The 18,061-nt window shown below is 48.7% G+C and overlaps 1 protein-coding gene across 1 annotated transcript in view; it reads right to left on the reverse strand.

The window, feature by feature from the left end:
• The window catches only part of ACOXL (acyl-CoA oxidase like), a 687,302-nt gene that overhangs the window by 576,394 nt on the left and 92,847 nt on the right, over positions 1-18,061 (reverse strand). The window contains exons 2-4 of the mRNA XM_082249749.1: positions 10,254-10,350; positions 8,346-8,429; positions 862-948 (exon numbers count right to left, since the gene is read on the reverse strand). Coding sequence (XP_082105875.1) covers positions 862-948; positions 8,346-8,429; positions 10,254-10,350 — 268 coding nt within the window. The remainder of the gene's footprint in view (positions 1-861; positions 949-8,345; positions 8,430-10,253; positions 10,351-18,061) is intronic.

The raw sequence follows: 18,061 nt of genomic DNA on the forward strand, positions 1-18,061 counted from the left end.
TAGCTTCTGAGTTGGGAACCATGTGCGGGTTTATGATACCTATGGATCCACTTATGTCTCAATTTGTGACACTCTTGCATCATACCAGATTGTTTCTATTTTATGCTTTTTACTATGCCAGGAAAGATATCCTGCTTGAAGTGGAAGATGCCAGATCCACCTTCCTTGATCGTAATTGTCCCCCCAAAAAAAAAAAAACAAAACATAAAATTTGGGCTGTGTTGGTTAGAGCAAGAGATTTTACAATCTGAGTACCCCCCTTTTTCTACCCCCCCCCCTCCCCCCGATATCCATTTTAAATACACCCTCAGGCAGTATCTTCATTCACTTCAAGGCTTATACTGGATTTAAAAGGGGAGTTCCCCCAAGGCTTGCCAGACCTGCCTGTCACCAGGGAGTCCACGCCATTTGTTAAGAGTGCACTCTGTCCATTTGTTGGTGGTCGGCCTTTGGAGTGAAGGGAGTTTGATGCGACTTAGCTTTGATCTGTGGCTGCAAGAGTCTTACCATCATCTCTTTGGGACTGTTTTCAATGATACTTTCCTTTTTTTTATTTTATTTTTCACATGGGACGGTTTGTTTATGTTTTATTATAGTGCAACACTTTTTTTAATATAATGATAAAAAGTAGCTGGTTTTCCACTTTGGTATTCCTAACTCCACCTTACTGGTTTTATCGCAATAAGACACTTTTTCCCCCTTCATAAACGTCGACATGCTCCTTTCTTCTCTGATATTACCTTTGACATCGATTTGTCTTCAACAATATCACCCACCTCTCTACAACACTTTCTCTAATAAAAGCTCTATCTTCTAGTGTAGAGAAACAGGCTCACAAAAAGGTTGAAAAAGATGCCCTACCTTCAAGGGAATGAACCATTTCTGGATGTGTCCTGGATTTCCGAGATTAATGACTGCTCCTCCAAACAACCAGCAGTTTACACCACACTGAAATAGAAAAAGATACCTGTATGTATAAAATACATTTACTAGTAAACCTTTTAGTGCTGCAAGGATCCTGAGACAGTTTCCTCTCTAGCTATCCTCACTTGTCTGGGCATTAGGCTTCCTTCACAAACTCTATTCATTTTAATGCCTCTGTTTACATCTGAGCATTCTGTCACCTTAAGCAAAACGACTGTCGCTCAAAAAAGTACACGAGTTTCTTTTTTGGCAGATAACAGGAGTTTTACCTTTTTTTTTTCCATTGATCATTCGTCTAATTAAAACGCCGCTAAAAACACCAGAAAAAACACCTGTAAAAATAGCAGCGCCTAGATGTGAACAGAGCCTTAGGGTTGTAACCTAATTTTAGCTAAAAGTAGTGGCAAGGATTAATATTCACCAAAGGAATCTCACTGTGCTAGATCAACTATTGTTCTGAAAAGCAAATGCCCTATCATCTTCTGCCTAAACTGAACCAAAATTGGATTTTTGACTTACCGTAAAATCCTTTTCTCTTAAGCTCATTGACAGACGCAGTCCTCTTTGATTAATATCAGTAGAGTTATACTGCCCCCTACAGGAGTAGGACACTAGGCAGGAAAAATGTTTTGGCCACACCTTAGGGGCAGTCCCAGAGTGTATATCCTCTCTCTCCCTGCTACAGGATGTCAGTTATGTAACAAAGCAGTGTCAGAGAATTTAACCCAACCTAACTCACAAATAGAGGGGTGGGTACTGCGTCTGTCAATGAGCTTAAGAGAAAAGGATTTTACGGTAAGTCAAAAATCCAATTTTCTCTGTCGCTCATTGACAGACGCAGTCCTCTTTGATTAATATCAGTAGGGATGTCCCAAAGCAGTGCCACAAATGAGGGGTGGGATAACGGAAATCAAAATCCAATCCAGAAGGCCCAACCGGTGCCAACCAGAAGTCTTAAAGGCTCATCGGACAAAAGGATGAGACTCAACTGAAAACCCAACAGAAAAAAACCCTCGAGGTAGACCACCGGTCTCCTCAAACAGTGGCCTGCAGAACCTTGCGGCCAAAAGAGGCATCCGTCTATGCCAGCACATCAACTTTATAAAATTTTGTAAAGGTATGAACCGACGACCAGCTAGCCGCCTTGCAAACCTGAACCACTGACGCCTGATGGCGGAAGGCCCAGGAAGCACTAAGCGCCCGAGTGGAGTGCGCCTTAACAGGGAACGGAGGAACCCGACCCTTAATAGAATAAGCCTGTACCACCGTCTGTCTGATCCATCTAGAGATAGACAGAGGCAGGCAACCCCTTTCTAGGGCCATCCGTGATCACAAAAAGTGAATCCATCTTACGGAAAGATTCCGTAGTAGTCAAGTACACCCTGATCGCCCGAACCACATCCAAGGAGTGTAACGCAAACACCCGAGGATGACTGGGCTTAGGACACAGGGAAGGTAGCCCAATATCCTCATTTAGATGAAAATCTGAAACCACCTTAGGAAGGAAGGATGGATTCGGACGAAGAACCACCTTATCCCTATGAACCACCAGATATGGGGAACGACAGGACAATGCGGCCAGTTCTGACACCCTGCGTGCAGAAGTGATAGCCACCAAAAAGGCCACCTTCTGGGATAAAGTAAGCAAGGGAATCTCCCTAATATTTTCAAAGGGAGGTTTCTGAAGAACCGACAACACTAAATTAAGATCCCAGGGCGGCAAGGGCACGCGCACCGGCGGAGCCAGGTGCCGCACCCCCTGGATGAAATTCTGCACCAAGGACTGAGTAGCCAGAGGCTTCTGAAAGAAGATTGCTAATGCTGAAACCTGACCCTTGATAGTGCTCAAGGCCAGTTTCTGCTCAACCCCCTGTTGCAGAAAAGCCAATATTCGGGCCACCGAGTAAGAACGTGGAGTAAACCCAAGTGATTCACACCACGCGATATAAGACTTCCATGTGTGAGGATAGACTTTTCTGGAAGTCGCTTTAATCAGAGTAGGAATAACTGAAGCTGACAAACCCTTGTCCTTCAGCACCTGGGTCTCAACAGCCAGGCCGTTAAAGCCAGCGATCGTAAAGCAGGATGGAAGGTCGGTCCCTGAGTCAGCAGATCCTCCCTGAGAGGAAGTCGCAGAGGAACGTCCGCAACCAGCCTGACCAGGTCGGCGTACCAGGCCCGACGGGGCCAGTCCGGAGCTACCAGGATAACTGGAATTCCCTCCACCTCTATCGTGCGAAGAAGTTTCGGCAGCAATTTGAGAGGAGGAAAGGCATACAGTAGCTGGTACTGCCCCCACGGGGCGACCAGCGCGTCTGCGGCGTCCACCAGAGGATAGCGGGAGCGGGCTACAAACCTCCGCACCTACCTGTTGAGCCGAGATGCCAACAGATCCACATCCAGGGTGCCCCAACGAAGGCACAATTGGTGAAATACCTCTGGATGAAGAGACCATTCCCCTTGATCCAGAATCTGACGGCTGAGAAAATCTGCCTGCCAATTTTCTACCCCCGGAATGAATACCGCGGAGAGAGCTGGAACAAATCGTTCCGCCCAACGAAGGATGCCGGCCACTTCCACGGCCGCCAGGACACTCTTAGTGCCCCCCTGGTGATTGACGTAAGCCACGGCCGTGGCATTGTCCGACTGGATCCGCACTGGGCTGCCCCGGAGCTGCTCGGTCCAGTGAATCAGACAAAGGCTGATCGCTCTCAGTTCCAATACATTTATCGGTAACCTGGATTCTTCCAGGGACCAGAGCCCCTGAGCAGATCGTCTGCCGAGAACCCCACCCGGATAGACTGGCATCCGTGGTGACAATCGTCCAATAAATTGGAAGAAATGACTTCCCCTGACTGAGCATTGGTGACCGAAACCACCAAACCAGAGATTCCCTGGTCCGTTCGCTCAGCCGGATCCGATTGTCCAGGGAATCGGGATTCCGGTTCCATTTGAGAAGAATCTCCTTTTGAAGAATCCGGGTATGAGACTGGCCAAACGGTACTGCCTCGAAGGAGGCCACCATCAGTCCCAGAACCCTCATGCAAGTCCGCAGGGAAGGCCAGTTGACGGTCAATAATAACTGAGTCGCCGACTGAATCTTCCGGAGTTTCTCCGCCGGGAGAAACACTTTTGCCAAGGATGTGTCCAAAGTTAGGCCCAGATAGTTCAGTCTCCTGGTGGGGACCAGGGATGATTTCTGCCGGTTCACTAGCCACCCAAACTCTTCCATAGAGATCATAGTGACCTCCAAGTTTAGCAACAGAGCCTGCGGAGACTCCGCATGGAGTAAAAGGTCGTCTAGGTAGCCTAGAACCGAAATGCCCCGCTGTCGCAACAGTGCCAAGACTGGAGCCAAGACCTTTGTGAAGACCCAGGGAGCAGAGGCGAGACCAAAGGGTAACGCCGCAAACTGATAATGGTTCTCTCCCACGGAAAAGCGAAGGAAACGCCGATGTCCTGCATAAATGGGAATGTGAAGATAGGCATCCTTGATGTCTATGGACGCCAGAAAATCCCCCTGATGCAGGGAGGCCACTACTGCGCGAATGGACTCCATCTTGAATTTTTGCACCCGGACAAAATGATTGAGTGCTCTCAAGTCCAGAATTGGACGCACCTTGCCCTCTTTTCTGGGTATTGTGAATAGGTTCGAATAGAACCCCTGAAAACGTTCTGTCCAAGGAACGTGGACCACCACTCCTTGTTGCATCAAATCCGTCACTGCCCCCGCAAAGCTTCTAAGCGATCCGGGGATAGTCGGATATTGGAAGGGAAGAACCGCATCGGTGGAAGTGATCGAAACTCGATCTTGTATCCCGACCGTATGACCTCTTGAACCCATTTGTCTGGAATCCTGTAGAGCCATGGGTCCGGAAACCGGTGAAGACGTCCCCCCACCCCAGATATGGGTGGGGGCGCACCTTCAGGCTGTATTGGTCTTATCTTCAGGTCTGGCAGAGCCGGACCTTTGTTTACCCGACCAGCGCCCTTTGAAACCCCCTGGGGGGGCTTTGGAGGACTTCGCCTTATCGCCCGCCCCAGAGGAGCGAAAAAACTTCTTGTGAGCGGAAAAGGAAGGTCCCCGTCTGCAAAGAGGTCCTTTCCCCTTAGTAGCCTGTGGTAAAAAGGTGCTCTTGCCACCAGTGAGACCCTTGATGGGGAGATTAGTCAAAGCTTTTTTGGAAGCTTGATCCGCCGACCAGCATTTTAACCACAGCATATGCCGAAGGACCACCGCCGAGATCGATACGCGCCCCATTAATGGAGCGGCGTCCAGGGCGGCGTCACAGACAAACTGTAGCGCTTGTACCATCTGCTCCAGCAAGTCCGATACTGCCGGGGGGAGACTTCTCCCCTCCAGATCTCGGCGTAACAACTTGGTCCACTCTGTCAATGTTTGTGCAACCAGAGCAATGGTGAACACTGGCCTAAAGGCTGACCCTATCAGGGAAAATATAGAGCGGGATATAGATTCCGCCTTACGGTCCACCGGATCCCGAAAAGACGGAGCGTCCTCCACAGGGATAACAGTAGCTTTATTTAATCTGGAAATCGGTGAATCCACCGACGGTGGTACCGTCCATTTATTAAGGAGGGATTCTTCAAACGGATAGCGTCTAGCAATCCGTTTGGAAATACCAGGGGCTCGTTTTGGACGGACCCATTCTTCCTTAATTATATCTTGAAAACATTATATCAGAAATACCTTTGCCATCTTGGTAGGCTTGCGAGTACCAAAAGCAATTTCAGTATCAACTGCTTCCGTAGGTATAAGCTCAAGTCTTAAAGTTTCCCGCACAGACACAATCAGTGCATCTACCAGCGCTTCATCTTGCGCTATAGCGGAGGCAGAAATGTCTTCCTCGCTATCCGAGTAGATGGGATACGAGGCACTAGCCCCAGAAGAGGGACCTGCAGCCACCGCGACAGGCTCAGAATCTGTATCTGAAGTGTCAGACAAAATAGGGGTAGGCGGGGGTCGCTTTTTCGCCCCCCGTCCCTGACAGGCCATCTCCACCCGGGATACAAAAGACTCCAAAACCGCTGACAATGCATCAATAGTAAGTGGAGAACTGGAGGGTCCTGCTGCCACCTCGAGGGGATCAGGTGGGGATACATGTGTGGCAGGGTCCATGATAAATCCAGGAACACCTGTCAGCAAACAAGGATTGCAAAAGAAAAATTTTTTTTTTTTTTTTTTTGTATGTAATCCCCCAGCGCAACAGCGCCCCTCAGTGCCACCTGCTTCGGACCTCCACAGAGAGAGAGAGAGAGAGACCCCAAGGGCTCACCACCTGATGCACAGAAGCTTCTACCGAACTGCTCTCAGCGCTGTCCTTACAGAACAGGAAGTCTTATGGATTGATTTACCCGGGTAAAGGAGGCGGCTCCGCCCCTTTAATCGTCTTCCGGCACTCCCACCGCTGCTCCTCGAGGCAGCTGGGTGTATCCAAGATGGCCGCCGCCATACAGAAGACATTAGGCTACGCCAAAATGGCGGCCCGCGGAAGGATGGCGCCTCCGTGCGGCCCGTGGAAGGATGGCGGTCCGTGCAGCTGCATCGCTAATAGAGGACTCCCGTGTGATAGGTAGGTGCCTGATAGTATCACCCCTCTGCACGACTGTTTCAACAGTAACGCCAGCGGCGCCCTGTCTCCATCCCTGACTGACATCAGTCATGGATTCCTTAGTCCTTTTACAATGCAGGCTCTCCTTGCAGCGACAGACTCATATAGATTGTCAGCTCCCAAACCAAGCCTCCTGGAGTGGTATACCTTACTCACCAACTCACACTAGCAAGGGGGAGATATGTGAAGTGTGTCACAGGATAGAGGGGAACCCGGGATCATGAGGGTCCGACCATCCACAGAGGGGCCCGCATCTATTCCCAAAACCCGACAGGGGGAGAGGGGGAACATTCTACTCACCATACCGGAACAGGCGGGCACCCACTCCTAACAGAACCCCTCTACACCGAGGTGGGGGGGCTGTCGACCAATACTGACGCTGCGACTCAGTTTCTGACTGGTCGTAGGCATCCTGGAGAGATGTTTAACTCGCGGGGCCAGTCCCCGTCCAGTGGGACTATGTCGCGGCTGACCCAGCGCGGAGCTAGAGCCTGCACGCGCTGGTAGGCCGGCTGGGGTGACCACTGGATCTCAACATCCAGCCCGTCGCCCAGCTCCAGCATAATTGCTTGAAGATCTCACAGGAACAAAAACTGGAGAGAAAAAGCTTTTTTAGATAAAACTAAAAAAGATTTATCTAAAAAAGTTTGCCAGGACCAGAGATCCCAGCAAGGAACTTAGGTCCTTATTCCTCACTAGGCAGAAAAAAACTGATATCCTGTAGCAGGGAGAGAGAGGATATACCCTCTGGGACTGCCCCTAAGGTGTGGCCAGAACGTTTTTCCTGCCTAGTGTCCTACTCCTGTAGGGGGCAGTATAACCCTACTGATATTAATCAAAAAGAGGACTGCGTCTGTCAGTGAGCGACAGAGAAATTTGAATTTTATTTTTATTATTATACAGGATCTATACAGCGCCAAAAGTTTGTGCAACGCTTTACAAAATAAAAGGGAGACAATACAGCAACATTACAATACAATACAAGAGGGTTAGGAGGGCCATGCTTCTTCAAGCTTACAATCCAATAGGGAGGAACTAGTGAAACAAAAAAGGTAGTAACTGTGAGGGATGAACTGAGGAGGAAAGTAGAAGATTCCGTTGTTAGCTGAAGGCAGGTTAGGCCTCTCTGAAGAGATGAGTTTTCAGGGATCGCCTAAAAGTGGACAGAGTGGGAGATAACTGGAAATATTGGGGATTTAAGTTCCAGAGGATGGGAGAGGCTCTGGAAAAATCTTAGAGAAAAGCATGGCAGGAGGAGACAAGGGTGCAAGAGAGCAGGAGGTCTTGGGAGGAGCAGAGAGGACAGTTTGGGTGATATTTGGAGATAAGATTGGTGATGGAGTTCGCGGCAGATTTGTAAATAGCTTTGTATGTTATTGTTAGTGTTTCGAATTTTATTAGTTGGGAATGGTAAGCCAGTGGAGGGATTGGTAGAGAGGGGTGGCGGACACTGACCGGTTGGTAAGGTGGATGAGTCTGGCAGCGGCATTCATGATAGACTGAAGAGGGGATCCTTCTTAGATAAAGCTGTGCAGACTCTCTGCCCAACATGACGGATGTAGAGAAGAGAAGAGAAGACTGCAGATAAACAGGTACAACTTATGTAGGAGGATTTGTTTCATCTCTATGTATTACCTAAGGCCAGTCACTTCACTGGGTATATGTAAGGGTTTACAACCGCTTTAAAGGTATAAATGTTTTGATGTTATTGATCAGTGGCCTTGTACATGTTAAACCATTATGCATTGCTATATGCCATCCAAAGATCATTGGTGATATTGTCACTTTTACCTTTACTCCAGTTGTCATATCAGCTGTACAAAAAACTTCTCCCATGATTAGACTTTTGTTGACAAAGTTTTTATTTTTATCTATCTGAAGATAGGAAAAACACAAAAAAAAAAACAATCATTTATACAAATGACCTCTTAGCCTTTTATTACAATAATGCACCATACAAAAACACAATAATCCTGATGTATCATACAGAATCTCCTTCACAGATTCTTGCTCTTCGGCAGCCAGTGCTTATACAGGTATTAGCAGAAACAAACAGTGACGCAAGTCTAGTGATTGGCTTTTAGGCCTGTGCACCATCACAGGAAAGCAGCTAACATGCTCCCCCACGCCTGAAGTTCCAGGTAGTATTGCCGGCTGTGGAGGGCCAAGGAACTACGAGGAAGTATAAGGGGATAGGGATGTCCTTTCCAAAGACACTGCCAATTTTTTCTGCATTGGCAAAGTGACACAGTCTTTTTTTAAAGAATATCTAAATTCAAGAACAATAACGTAATATATTGTAGCCTACCAGTGGGGTTGCAGGAAAGAAAATCACTTGATTCCCCCATCAACACAGACAGTGTTGACAGAATATTGTTACCGGCTATAATAGCTGCTAGCAATATTTGCATGTAAAATCTGATTGATAGATCAACTTGGGTAGATTCAACCTGCCCATACATGGTTCAAATCTCGGCCGGTTCCTGCTGAAGCAGCCAAGATTCAAACCATCAATGGCCAGCTTGAGAATGTTTGTTTTCGGCAAGTACTGAATAAACCTGTTGATCTTGCCAGAAATGCAGTTTATGTCACTCCATGTGAGCTGCACCAAAGTTTATCTTCCTTCCTTGCTACCTTCAGTAAACTAAAAATTGCCCTGCCCTCCATGTAAAGAGGATTAAGAGATAAGGGCATGTTTGTAGCCCCTATTAGAAGAGCAGCAACGATTACCTTTTGTCAACTGATCGTCTCAAGTTCAACTGCAATCAGGAGAAAACCATTCACTGTCTATGGGTACTCTGATATATGATTTTTACCTATAGGTACAGTAAATATCTCCTAAATGTGTAGTGTTTAGGAGATATTTACTTTAGACCCATGCCGTAAACAACGATTCCTATGCGCCTGCCCGGGAGTGACATCATTGCCGGCTCAGCCATTAAAATCATTGAAGCATGCAAACCCGACAAGAAGACCAGGTTAAGATGGCAATACCTAAGCAGTGACAGCTAGCTGCTGGAGGGCTTTCTTTGTTTTCAGGTAAGTCTTTCATAATCTGCTAGTATGTGATACATACTAGCACATTATGAAAAACTGCCCAGGACCTGTTTTTTTTTTTTATGTGGTTTACTACTGCTTTAAGGCTTGGTTCACACCTATGCATTTTTAGTGCGTTTTCAGTTTTGCAGAAACACACTGCAATCCATCTAACATGGTTTCCTATGGGTCACGTTCAAATCTGTGCATTTTATGTTAAGGGCTAAGGACTTTTTCCTGGTTTTTGGTTCCACTGATGTCAATAAATCAGAAACGTGTTTTGAAAAATGCAAAATGCACCTGTAATATGCAAATTGCAACCTGCATAGGTGTGAACCAGGCCTAAGAGCTTCTGCAGCTTAGGTGGTGGTCATGCACTGTCGCGGTCCATTGTGTGGTACAGGAACGGTTCTAATAGGAGCGACACAAGTCGCTCCGACTTAGAAAAAGGGTCCTGTAGTACTTCTGGCGACCTGGAGCGACTTGCATAGACATTCATTTTATGAAGTCAGTGCAAGTCGCGCCGAAGTCACGGTGCACGCAACTTCACAGGTCGCCCCCCGAAGTCGTGCCGCTTCAGTGTGAACCGGCACTAACACTTTTGTTTACACCTTCTTACATTTAATAAAAAAATAAATAAAACAATAAAATGTAATTTCTTACCATCTCCTGAAATGCCCGCTGAACTTGCGGTAAGCTCAAGATAAATTTCAATCTTTCAAATGTCAGGTCCCTCATTTCATCCAAATTCAAGTCATATCTGTAAATAATGAAAATAGTAGAAAGCTTTAGAGAATAATATTTAATCTTAAATAATACAATAAAATACAGCTACACTAAAGGAAAATATAACCAGAAGCATTCTATTTAGAAAACCCATGGATAATTTAAAAGCCAAAAAAGAACATCCTGAAAAGCTGTCAGCATATACAACTTTTGTAGCATATGCACAGTCCAGAGCTGCCAGATCCACTTCTATCCCATTCAACAATGCAAAGACCTTGAACTATGCAAGCACAAACAAGATTTAAGTAACATTTTAGGCACCCTCTGCAATAGGAATTTCAGTTTCGGGGAGATGCTCTCCAAGGGTTAAATACTTCTAAAAAGGGGGGCGGACCCTGCAGCTTATCTCATTGGAACACCTCCCCTTCAGGACACGGTGAAAAAGAATAACGGAATTTTTGTAAAATCTTACCTGTAAAATTCCTTTCTCTGAGTCCTCCGACAGTCGCCGCCCCTTCATATTCGTCACAATAGGGTTATTGACCTTTGCTCCGTAGGAGTGGCTAGACAACAGAATATGTTAATATCAAAGCTTTTAGCATACCCCACCCCCAGGGGGTGGTCCCCTCAGTCAATACCCTCCTGCTTCCTGCATTCCTACCTCAGTTTCAGTAGCATAGCAGTAGAGTACATAAACAAAACCCCAAAAGAGGGGCGGGGGCGGCGACTGTCGGAGGACTCAGAGAAAGGAATTTTACAGGTAAGATTTTACAAAAATTCAGTTTTCTCTTACGTCCTCCAACAGTCGCCGCCCCTTCATATTCGTCACAATAGGGACGTCCCAAAGCAGTGTAGACATGAGGGGTGGGAAAAAAGCAGCCGCGCCTAAGGCAACGCAATACCCACATCAGAGAAAGGAACCTTACCAAAGGAAGGAAACCAACTGGGCAACATGAAAAAAACTTGCTCAACAGGAACAACAACCCAGGAAAGAACAAGTATCCCAGGGATAAAAATACCCCAACAGCCAAGCACCCAAACCAGGGACCCTAAGGCACTGCCGCACTAAGAACTTTGCGGCCAAAGGAAGCATCTGCCGATGCCTGAACATCCACCTTGTAGAATTTGGAGAAGGTGTGAACGGACGACCAAGTCGCCGCCTTACACACCTGGGCCACAGAAGCCCGATGATGACAGGCCCAAGACGTACTCAGAGATCTTGTAGAGTGTGCCTCCACAGGCATGGGGGGAACTTTCCCCTTCAAAGCATAGGCCTGCTCAATGGTCTGTCTGATCCATTTGGCGATGGTAGAAGCCGACGCCGCCATGCCCTTCCGAAGTCCCTCTGGAAGGACAAATAGAGAATCCGTCTTGCGAAAGGATTCAGTCGATGACAGGTAAACCCTGATCGCCCGAACAACATCCAAGGAATGCAAAGCCACTTCCTTTGGATGTTTAGGCTTTGCGCAAAGAGAAGGCAAGACAATGTCCTCATTGAGGTGAAATTCCGAAATCCTTTTCGGAAGGAAAGACGGGTTAGGACGCAAGACCACCTTATCCAAATGAACCACCAAATACGGAGATCTGCAGGACAAGGCAGCCAGCTCCGACACCCTACGAGCCGAGGTGATCGCCACCAAAAAGGCGACCTTCTTGGACAACATAGACAACGAGATCTCCCAAAGTATGAACGAGGGGAATACCCCCTGGACTCACACCAGGCAAAATAGGCCTTCCAAGTACGGTAGTAAACCTTCCCCGAAGAGGACTTTCTAGCCTTAATCAAGGTGTGAATGACCTCAGGGGATACACCCCTATCCTTCAGGATCTGGGTTTCAACAGCCAGGCCGTCAAAGCCAGCGACTGTAAAGCAGGATGAAATATCGGCCCTTGAGACAGGAGATTGTCTCGAAGAGGCAGACGCCACGGAGCGTCGACCGCCAGATTCACGAGGTCTGCGTACCAAGACCGGCGAGGCCAGTCTGGAGCCACCAGAATCACCGTTTTCGGTTCCGAGGCCAACCTCCGAAGGAACCTGGACAGCAGCTGAATCGGTGGAAAGGCATACATCAGACGATACTGATGCCAGGGCGTCACCAACGCGTCTGAGGCGTCTGCCCGAGGATCGCGCGTTCTTGCCAAAAACCTTCCCACCTTGTTGTTCAGATGAGACGCGAACAGGTCCACATCTGGGGACCCCCACTTCTCGCACAACATCAGAAAGACATCCAGGTGAAGGGACCATTCTCCCTGGTCCAGGGACTGGCGGCTCAGATAATCCGCCTGCCAGTTTTCCACCCCCGGAATGTGAACAGCAGATATCGCCGGGACGTGCGTCTCGGCCCAAGACAGAATGTCGGCCACTTCCCGAGCCGCTCGGGCACTCCTGGTGCCCCCTTGGTGGTTGATGTAGGCCACCGCTGTGGCATTGTCCGTCTGCACCCGAACCGGACGGCCCTGCAGCCTGTCCGACCAACGTCGAAGGCAGAGATTTATTGCTTGCAATTCCAGAATGTTGATCGGAAGGGAGGACTCCTCCTCCGACCAAGTTCCCTGGGCAGACAGAATGCCCAGAACACCACCCCAACCTGTCAGGCTGGCATCCGTGGTGATCACTGTCCACGAGCAAGGGCGAAAGGACTTGCCCCCCGACACCGCCGGGGACTGGAGCCACCACAGAAGGTCCCTTCTGGTGCGATGACTCAACGAAATCTGGAGATCCAGAGATTGCGGTCGTCCGTCCCACCTGGCCAGAATCTCCCTTTGGAGACCCCGCGTGTGAAACTGGGCAAAGGGTATCGCCTCAAAAGCCGAGACCATCAGTCCCAGACACCTCATGCACGTCCGGAGGGACGAGCACTGAACGTCCCTGAGGGACCCGACTTCTTCTTGAAGCTTCCGGAGCTTGTCTTCCGGCAGAAAGACCTTCGCCTGGACAGAGTCCAGGATCATTCCCAGGTAAGGAAGACGAACCGACGGACACAGCGTCGACTTTGGAAAATTTATCGTCCAACCGAACTCTTGCAGAGTCTGCATCGTGACGGACAGATCGTTCACCAGGCCCTGACTGGTCGCAGACCGAACCAGAATGTCGTCCAGATGCCCCAGGATCGAGATGCCCTGGGCTCTCAACAAAGCCAGAACCGGCGCAAGCACCTTGGTGAAAAACCCGCGGAGCCGAGGCGAGACCAAAGGGCAACGCCACGAATTGGTAGTGATCCTCCACAATGGCGAATCGAAGGTACTGCTGGCGACCCTCGAAAATGGGGATGTGAAGGTACGCATCCTTCAAGTCGATGGAGGCCATGAATTCCCCCGGAACCAGAGCAGCCACCACCGAGCGCAGGGATTCCATGCGGAACTTGCGAACCCGCACAAAGCGGTTCAGAGCTTTCAAGTCCAGAATCGGACGTACCTTGCCCTCCTTTCTGGGCACAGTGAACAGATTTTAACAGAACCCCCGAAATCTGTCCCGATGAGGCACCGGAATCACCACTCCCTGAGCCCGCAGGTCCCGCACCGCCAGGTGCAGATCCCGCAAGCGCTCCGGAGACAGCTGAAGATTTGAGGGAAAAAATCTGCCCGCCGGCCGAGAGAGAAACTCGATCTTGTATCCAGATCGAACGATTTCCTGAACCCACCTGTCCCGAACGCGGGCCAGCCAGGGTTGAAGAAAACCTAGCAAACGTCCCCCCACCCCAGAACTGGGTGAGGGCGCCCCTTCAGGCCGCATTGTTATGGGCAGCGGACCCGGACTGACCGGACTTCTGCTTACCTGCCCACGGCTTTTTCTGTGAGCCTTGTCCCTTGAAGGGCTTACCCTTATAGTGCGACCGAAAGGCACGAAAGGACCCCTGAGAGGGTCTAAACGAAGCATTCTTCTTACCGCGAACAAACTTAGACTTGTGAGTCTGGGGCAAAAGAGTACTCTTACCCCCAGAAACACCCTTGATCAGAGCATCCAAGGATTCGCCAAAAAAAGGCGAGAACCCACGTAGGGCAAATTAGCCAGAGTCTTGCGAGAAGATTGGTCAACAGACCAACATTTCAGCCAGATCAGGCGACGGTTCAACACCGCCACACTCTGCAGACGCGCAGCCAAAGGGACCATATCTAGGTCCGCATCACACAAATACATGACACCCTGGTGAATCTGATCCACCATAGCCAATGTCGTCGGCGAAACAGAGTCAGCCACCAGAGTGCGCCTGAGCACCTGCGTCCAATCGGCAATAGCCTGGGCTGCCATAATGGAAGCAAAAATAGGCTTCAGCATAGAGCCCGCAACCGTATAAGAGTGACGGGCCAGAGACTCCAATCTCCTGTCCGTAGGGTCCCGGAAAAAAACAACACCGGGGTATCCTCAGCAGTGGACTTATTCAAAATCGCCACCGCGTGATCCACCTGAGGCGGCACACACCACCGCTCATCAGTAGCTGGCGTAAAAGGATAACGCAGCTTGAATCTACTCGGCACAGCAAAAGGTTTCTTTATGTTGCGCCATTGCTCCTCAACAGCGCGCTGAAATTCCGTAGAGCAAGGAAAAACCTGCGACATTTTGCGTTTTCTCTGTGTCCCATAAGAGGACATCAAAGCAGGAGGACGTGGTTCATCCTCCAAATGCAGCGTTTGTTTGATAGAAGCAACCAACTCATCCATGATTGCAAGCTCTTCAGACGAGCCAGGGGGAGAATCATCAACCCCTTCCACCTCAGCCTCCCCTTCAGACCCCGCAAGGTCTAGAGAAGAACGAGACCCTGAGAAGGGCACACCAGCCATAGCATCCCCATCGCCCTCTGAATCAGAGGAAATGGACGCCCTGGGCCTTTTTGTGGATCGATCAGCCACCAGCATCTGCACCTGAGCAGCAAGGTTAGCCACAATAGCAGCCAGATCAGCCCCCTCAGGGGAAGCAGCAGCAGCCCCCTGGCCCCCTACCAAGGAGGGAGGAAACTTGCTTTCCTGAGAATCCATGCCCCAGTAACTCAGAAAAAAAGAAGTATTGCCCCTTTAAGGCCGCGGCGATCGTTCACCGCACCCACAACACACACTGACCCACCAGGCTAGGAATACAAAGGCAAGGAATACAGGAATGGAAGGTAAAAACCTGGAGAGGTCACACAGGCTGCTGCTTCACCGATCGCTGTCCTCAGAGCAAAAGGAAGTGATGCAAGACTGACCGCCCCCATACAGCCTATGTAAGGCTACACAAACATGGCCGCCGGCCGAGACTATAGAGGCAGAAAACGCTGACATGTGGCCCGCGTGATCGCCACCAAAATGGCGGCGTTTGGCGCCAAAAACGGCGCTCTCACCACACAGGATCGGTCACCACAAAACTGTCACAAAAAAATGGCGGACCGCAGCAGCGGCCGCCGCAAAGTATGTCCACAACATGTCTCACAAACACGTCCTTCACAGCACGTCACACAGCCTGTTACACAGAGCAGAGCATGAGAGCCCCCCCCCTTGCAGCCCACAGAGAGCAGCTATACTGACAGGGAGCTCAGCATTATGCACAGACATGCAGGGTCCCACAGTCCCAGACTGACACCCAAGACAGACAGGTCCCCAAACAGAAATATACTTACCATCCGGATGGCGTGGGGAGCCTGCACAAGCGATCAAACCGCTGCACTAGGACAGGGAGAGTCGCAGCCAGGACGCAGTGGAATTGCACCTCACCGCAGCATCCCTGCAGCGAACAGGGATGGGTCGTTCATATTTGCCAGGGAAACCTAGCTGAACGCTCGATGGCAGGCTGGGAAGCCACCGGCCCTGAAAAACCCCGGATAACCAGGGAGGCCAGCCCGAGACCCAGCACCGCACGATCATCTTCATCAGAAGATCTGACTAGAGCTGAAAAGAAACAGCTAAGTAAAGAAAGAGAAAAAAACTCCAAATAAAATCTAAAAGAGAGAAGAAGCTGAGGCTGAAAAAGCCCCAGCACAGGAAACGTCTAACCTACTCCTGAGCTAGACAAATGAAACTGAGGTAGGAATGCAGGAAGCAGGAGGGTATTGACTGAGGGGACCACCCCCTGGGGGTGGGGTATGCTAAAAGCTTTGATATTAACATATTCTGTTGTCTAGCCACTCCTACGGAGCAAAGGTCAATAGCCCTGTTGTGACGAATATGAAGGGGCGGCGACTGTCGGAGGACGTAAGAGAAAAACCTTTTCAGAGTAACAAAAGGTAGGAACCTGCTACAAAGTTTGTTAAAGTATAACTAAAGACAAAACATTTGTTTAGTTTTGAATTGAATCAAGAGAGACTGAAACACATGTCCGTTTTATTGCTGTCTGTGCCCCCATTAGGGAGATTTACCCTCTCTTTTTGTCCTGTTTACCATCATCATTGAAAGTGAAAGTAACGAAAATTCCAAGTTTTAGGTGTTCCCCAGGAAAGTATTAGAGGGAAAATCTTCCAATGGGGACACTAGTTCCGGTGACCTGGGGGTCCCCAAGGGATTACCTTAATTTGCAGGGATTTCCTCTCACTTCCTGTTTGGCTATGGGACAGGAAGTGAAAGGAAATCTTTGAAATCGAAACAGATGAAAGAAAAAAAAGAAAATCTGACAGGGGATATAACCCTCCCTTGCTCTATCCAAAAAAAACAAAACAAAATGTTGCCTATAGTCATTCTTTAAAATGTAAATTGATCATCCAGAGTGGACTTTTTTTTTTTCTTAACAAAAGTGGAGTTACTCTTTAAGCCTCTTTTCTTTCACCTTCCTTCTATCATGGTTTGTGGGGACTTTAAAGTGAAACACCTCCACTCAACTTTTCATTTGGATAAGCTAATAATACTGTATATTCATACACTGTGACTATATCCCAATTGCCTTTCCTCAACACAAAATATATTTAATTCAAATAAATGTAGCAGAGATCCTCCTTGTCCCTTATTTAGCTGCTCTTCTCTGTATCTTTTCATTTCACAACATACCTTTGTGAAAACCGATGCCCAAAATGGAACTGTATATACAAGAATAGGGCAGGGTGTCATGTACCCATTGCGTGGGCACAGTGTTTCTTTATAGAACATCACTAGAGGTAAAAAGAGTATTATGGCCAAAGCTTTTTTGCTCATACTATTTTTGTGGATCAAAAGGAGTGCACTTTTTTTCTCTCCTGTGACCCAGAATCATCCAACAGCGGACCACTCCAGGCTCTGGAAGGACTCCAGCCATATTGTCAGGATCCACACGGCTGAGAGCCAGCAGCTCCCACCCCCTCCACAGCCCGGTGCTCCAATGAACGCTGGAAGGGCAGAGCTAAAGGAGTGAATGACACAGTTTTCAGCTCAGAGCTGACCAATCAGCAGCCATGTGATCGATCAGTTCTCGGGCTTAGAGCTTGTGGGGGACAGCTGCAGGATCAGACTGATGCTGCAGCATGAAGGCAAGTATGTATTTTTGTTTTGTTTTTTATATACTATACCTTTCTTTTAATCTCTTCCTGCCGGCTGTACTCATATATGCAGCCTTTCGGCAGATGGACTTTAACAGAGTGACCGCATATACGTAAACACTTTACTGTCTTAAAGCGGAGTTCCGGCCACAAAATCGACATAATCGATTTTGTGGCCATCCGCTTACTTTTCTTCACCTGAAAAGGAAATGGATAGTTAGGATTTTTTTTTTTTTACTTACTTTGTTATTGTAGAAAGAAATACTCACCTTTCTTCCACTTCCTCCCTCGGCGGCCGCAGCCCGCGCCGTCACTTCCGGTTTGCAATGATTC

The sequence above is a fragment of the Pelophylax lessonae genome (assembly GCF_965119305.1).
Source record: "Pelophylax lessonae genome assembly, chromosome: 3".
NCBI lineage: Eukaryota > Metazoa > Chordata > Amphibia > Anura > Ranidae > Pelophylax > Pelophylax lessonae.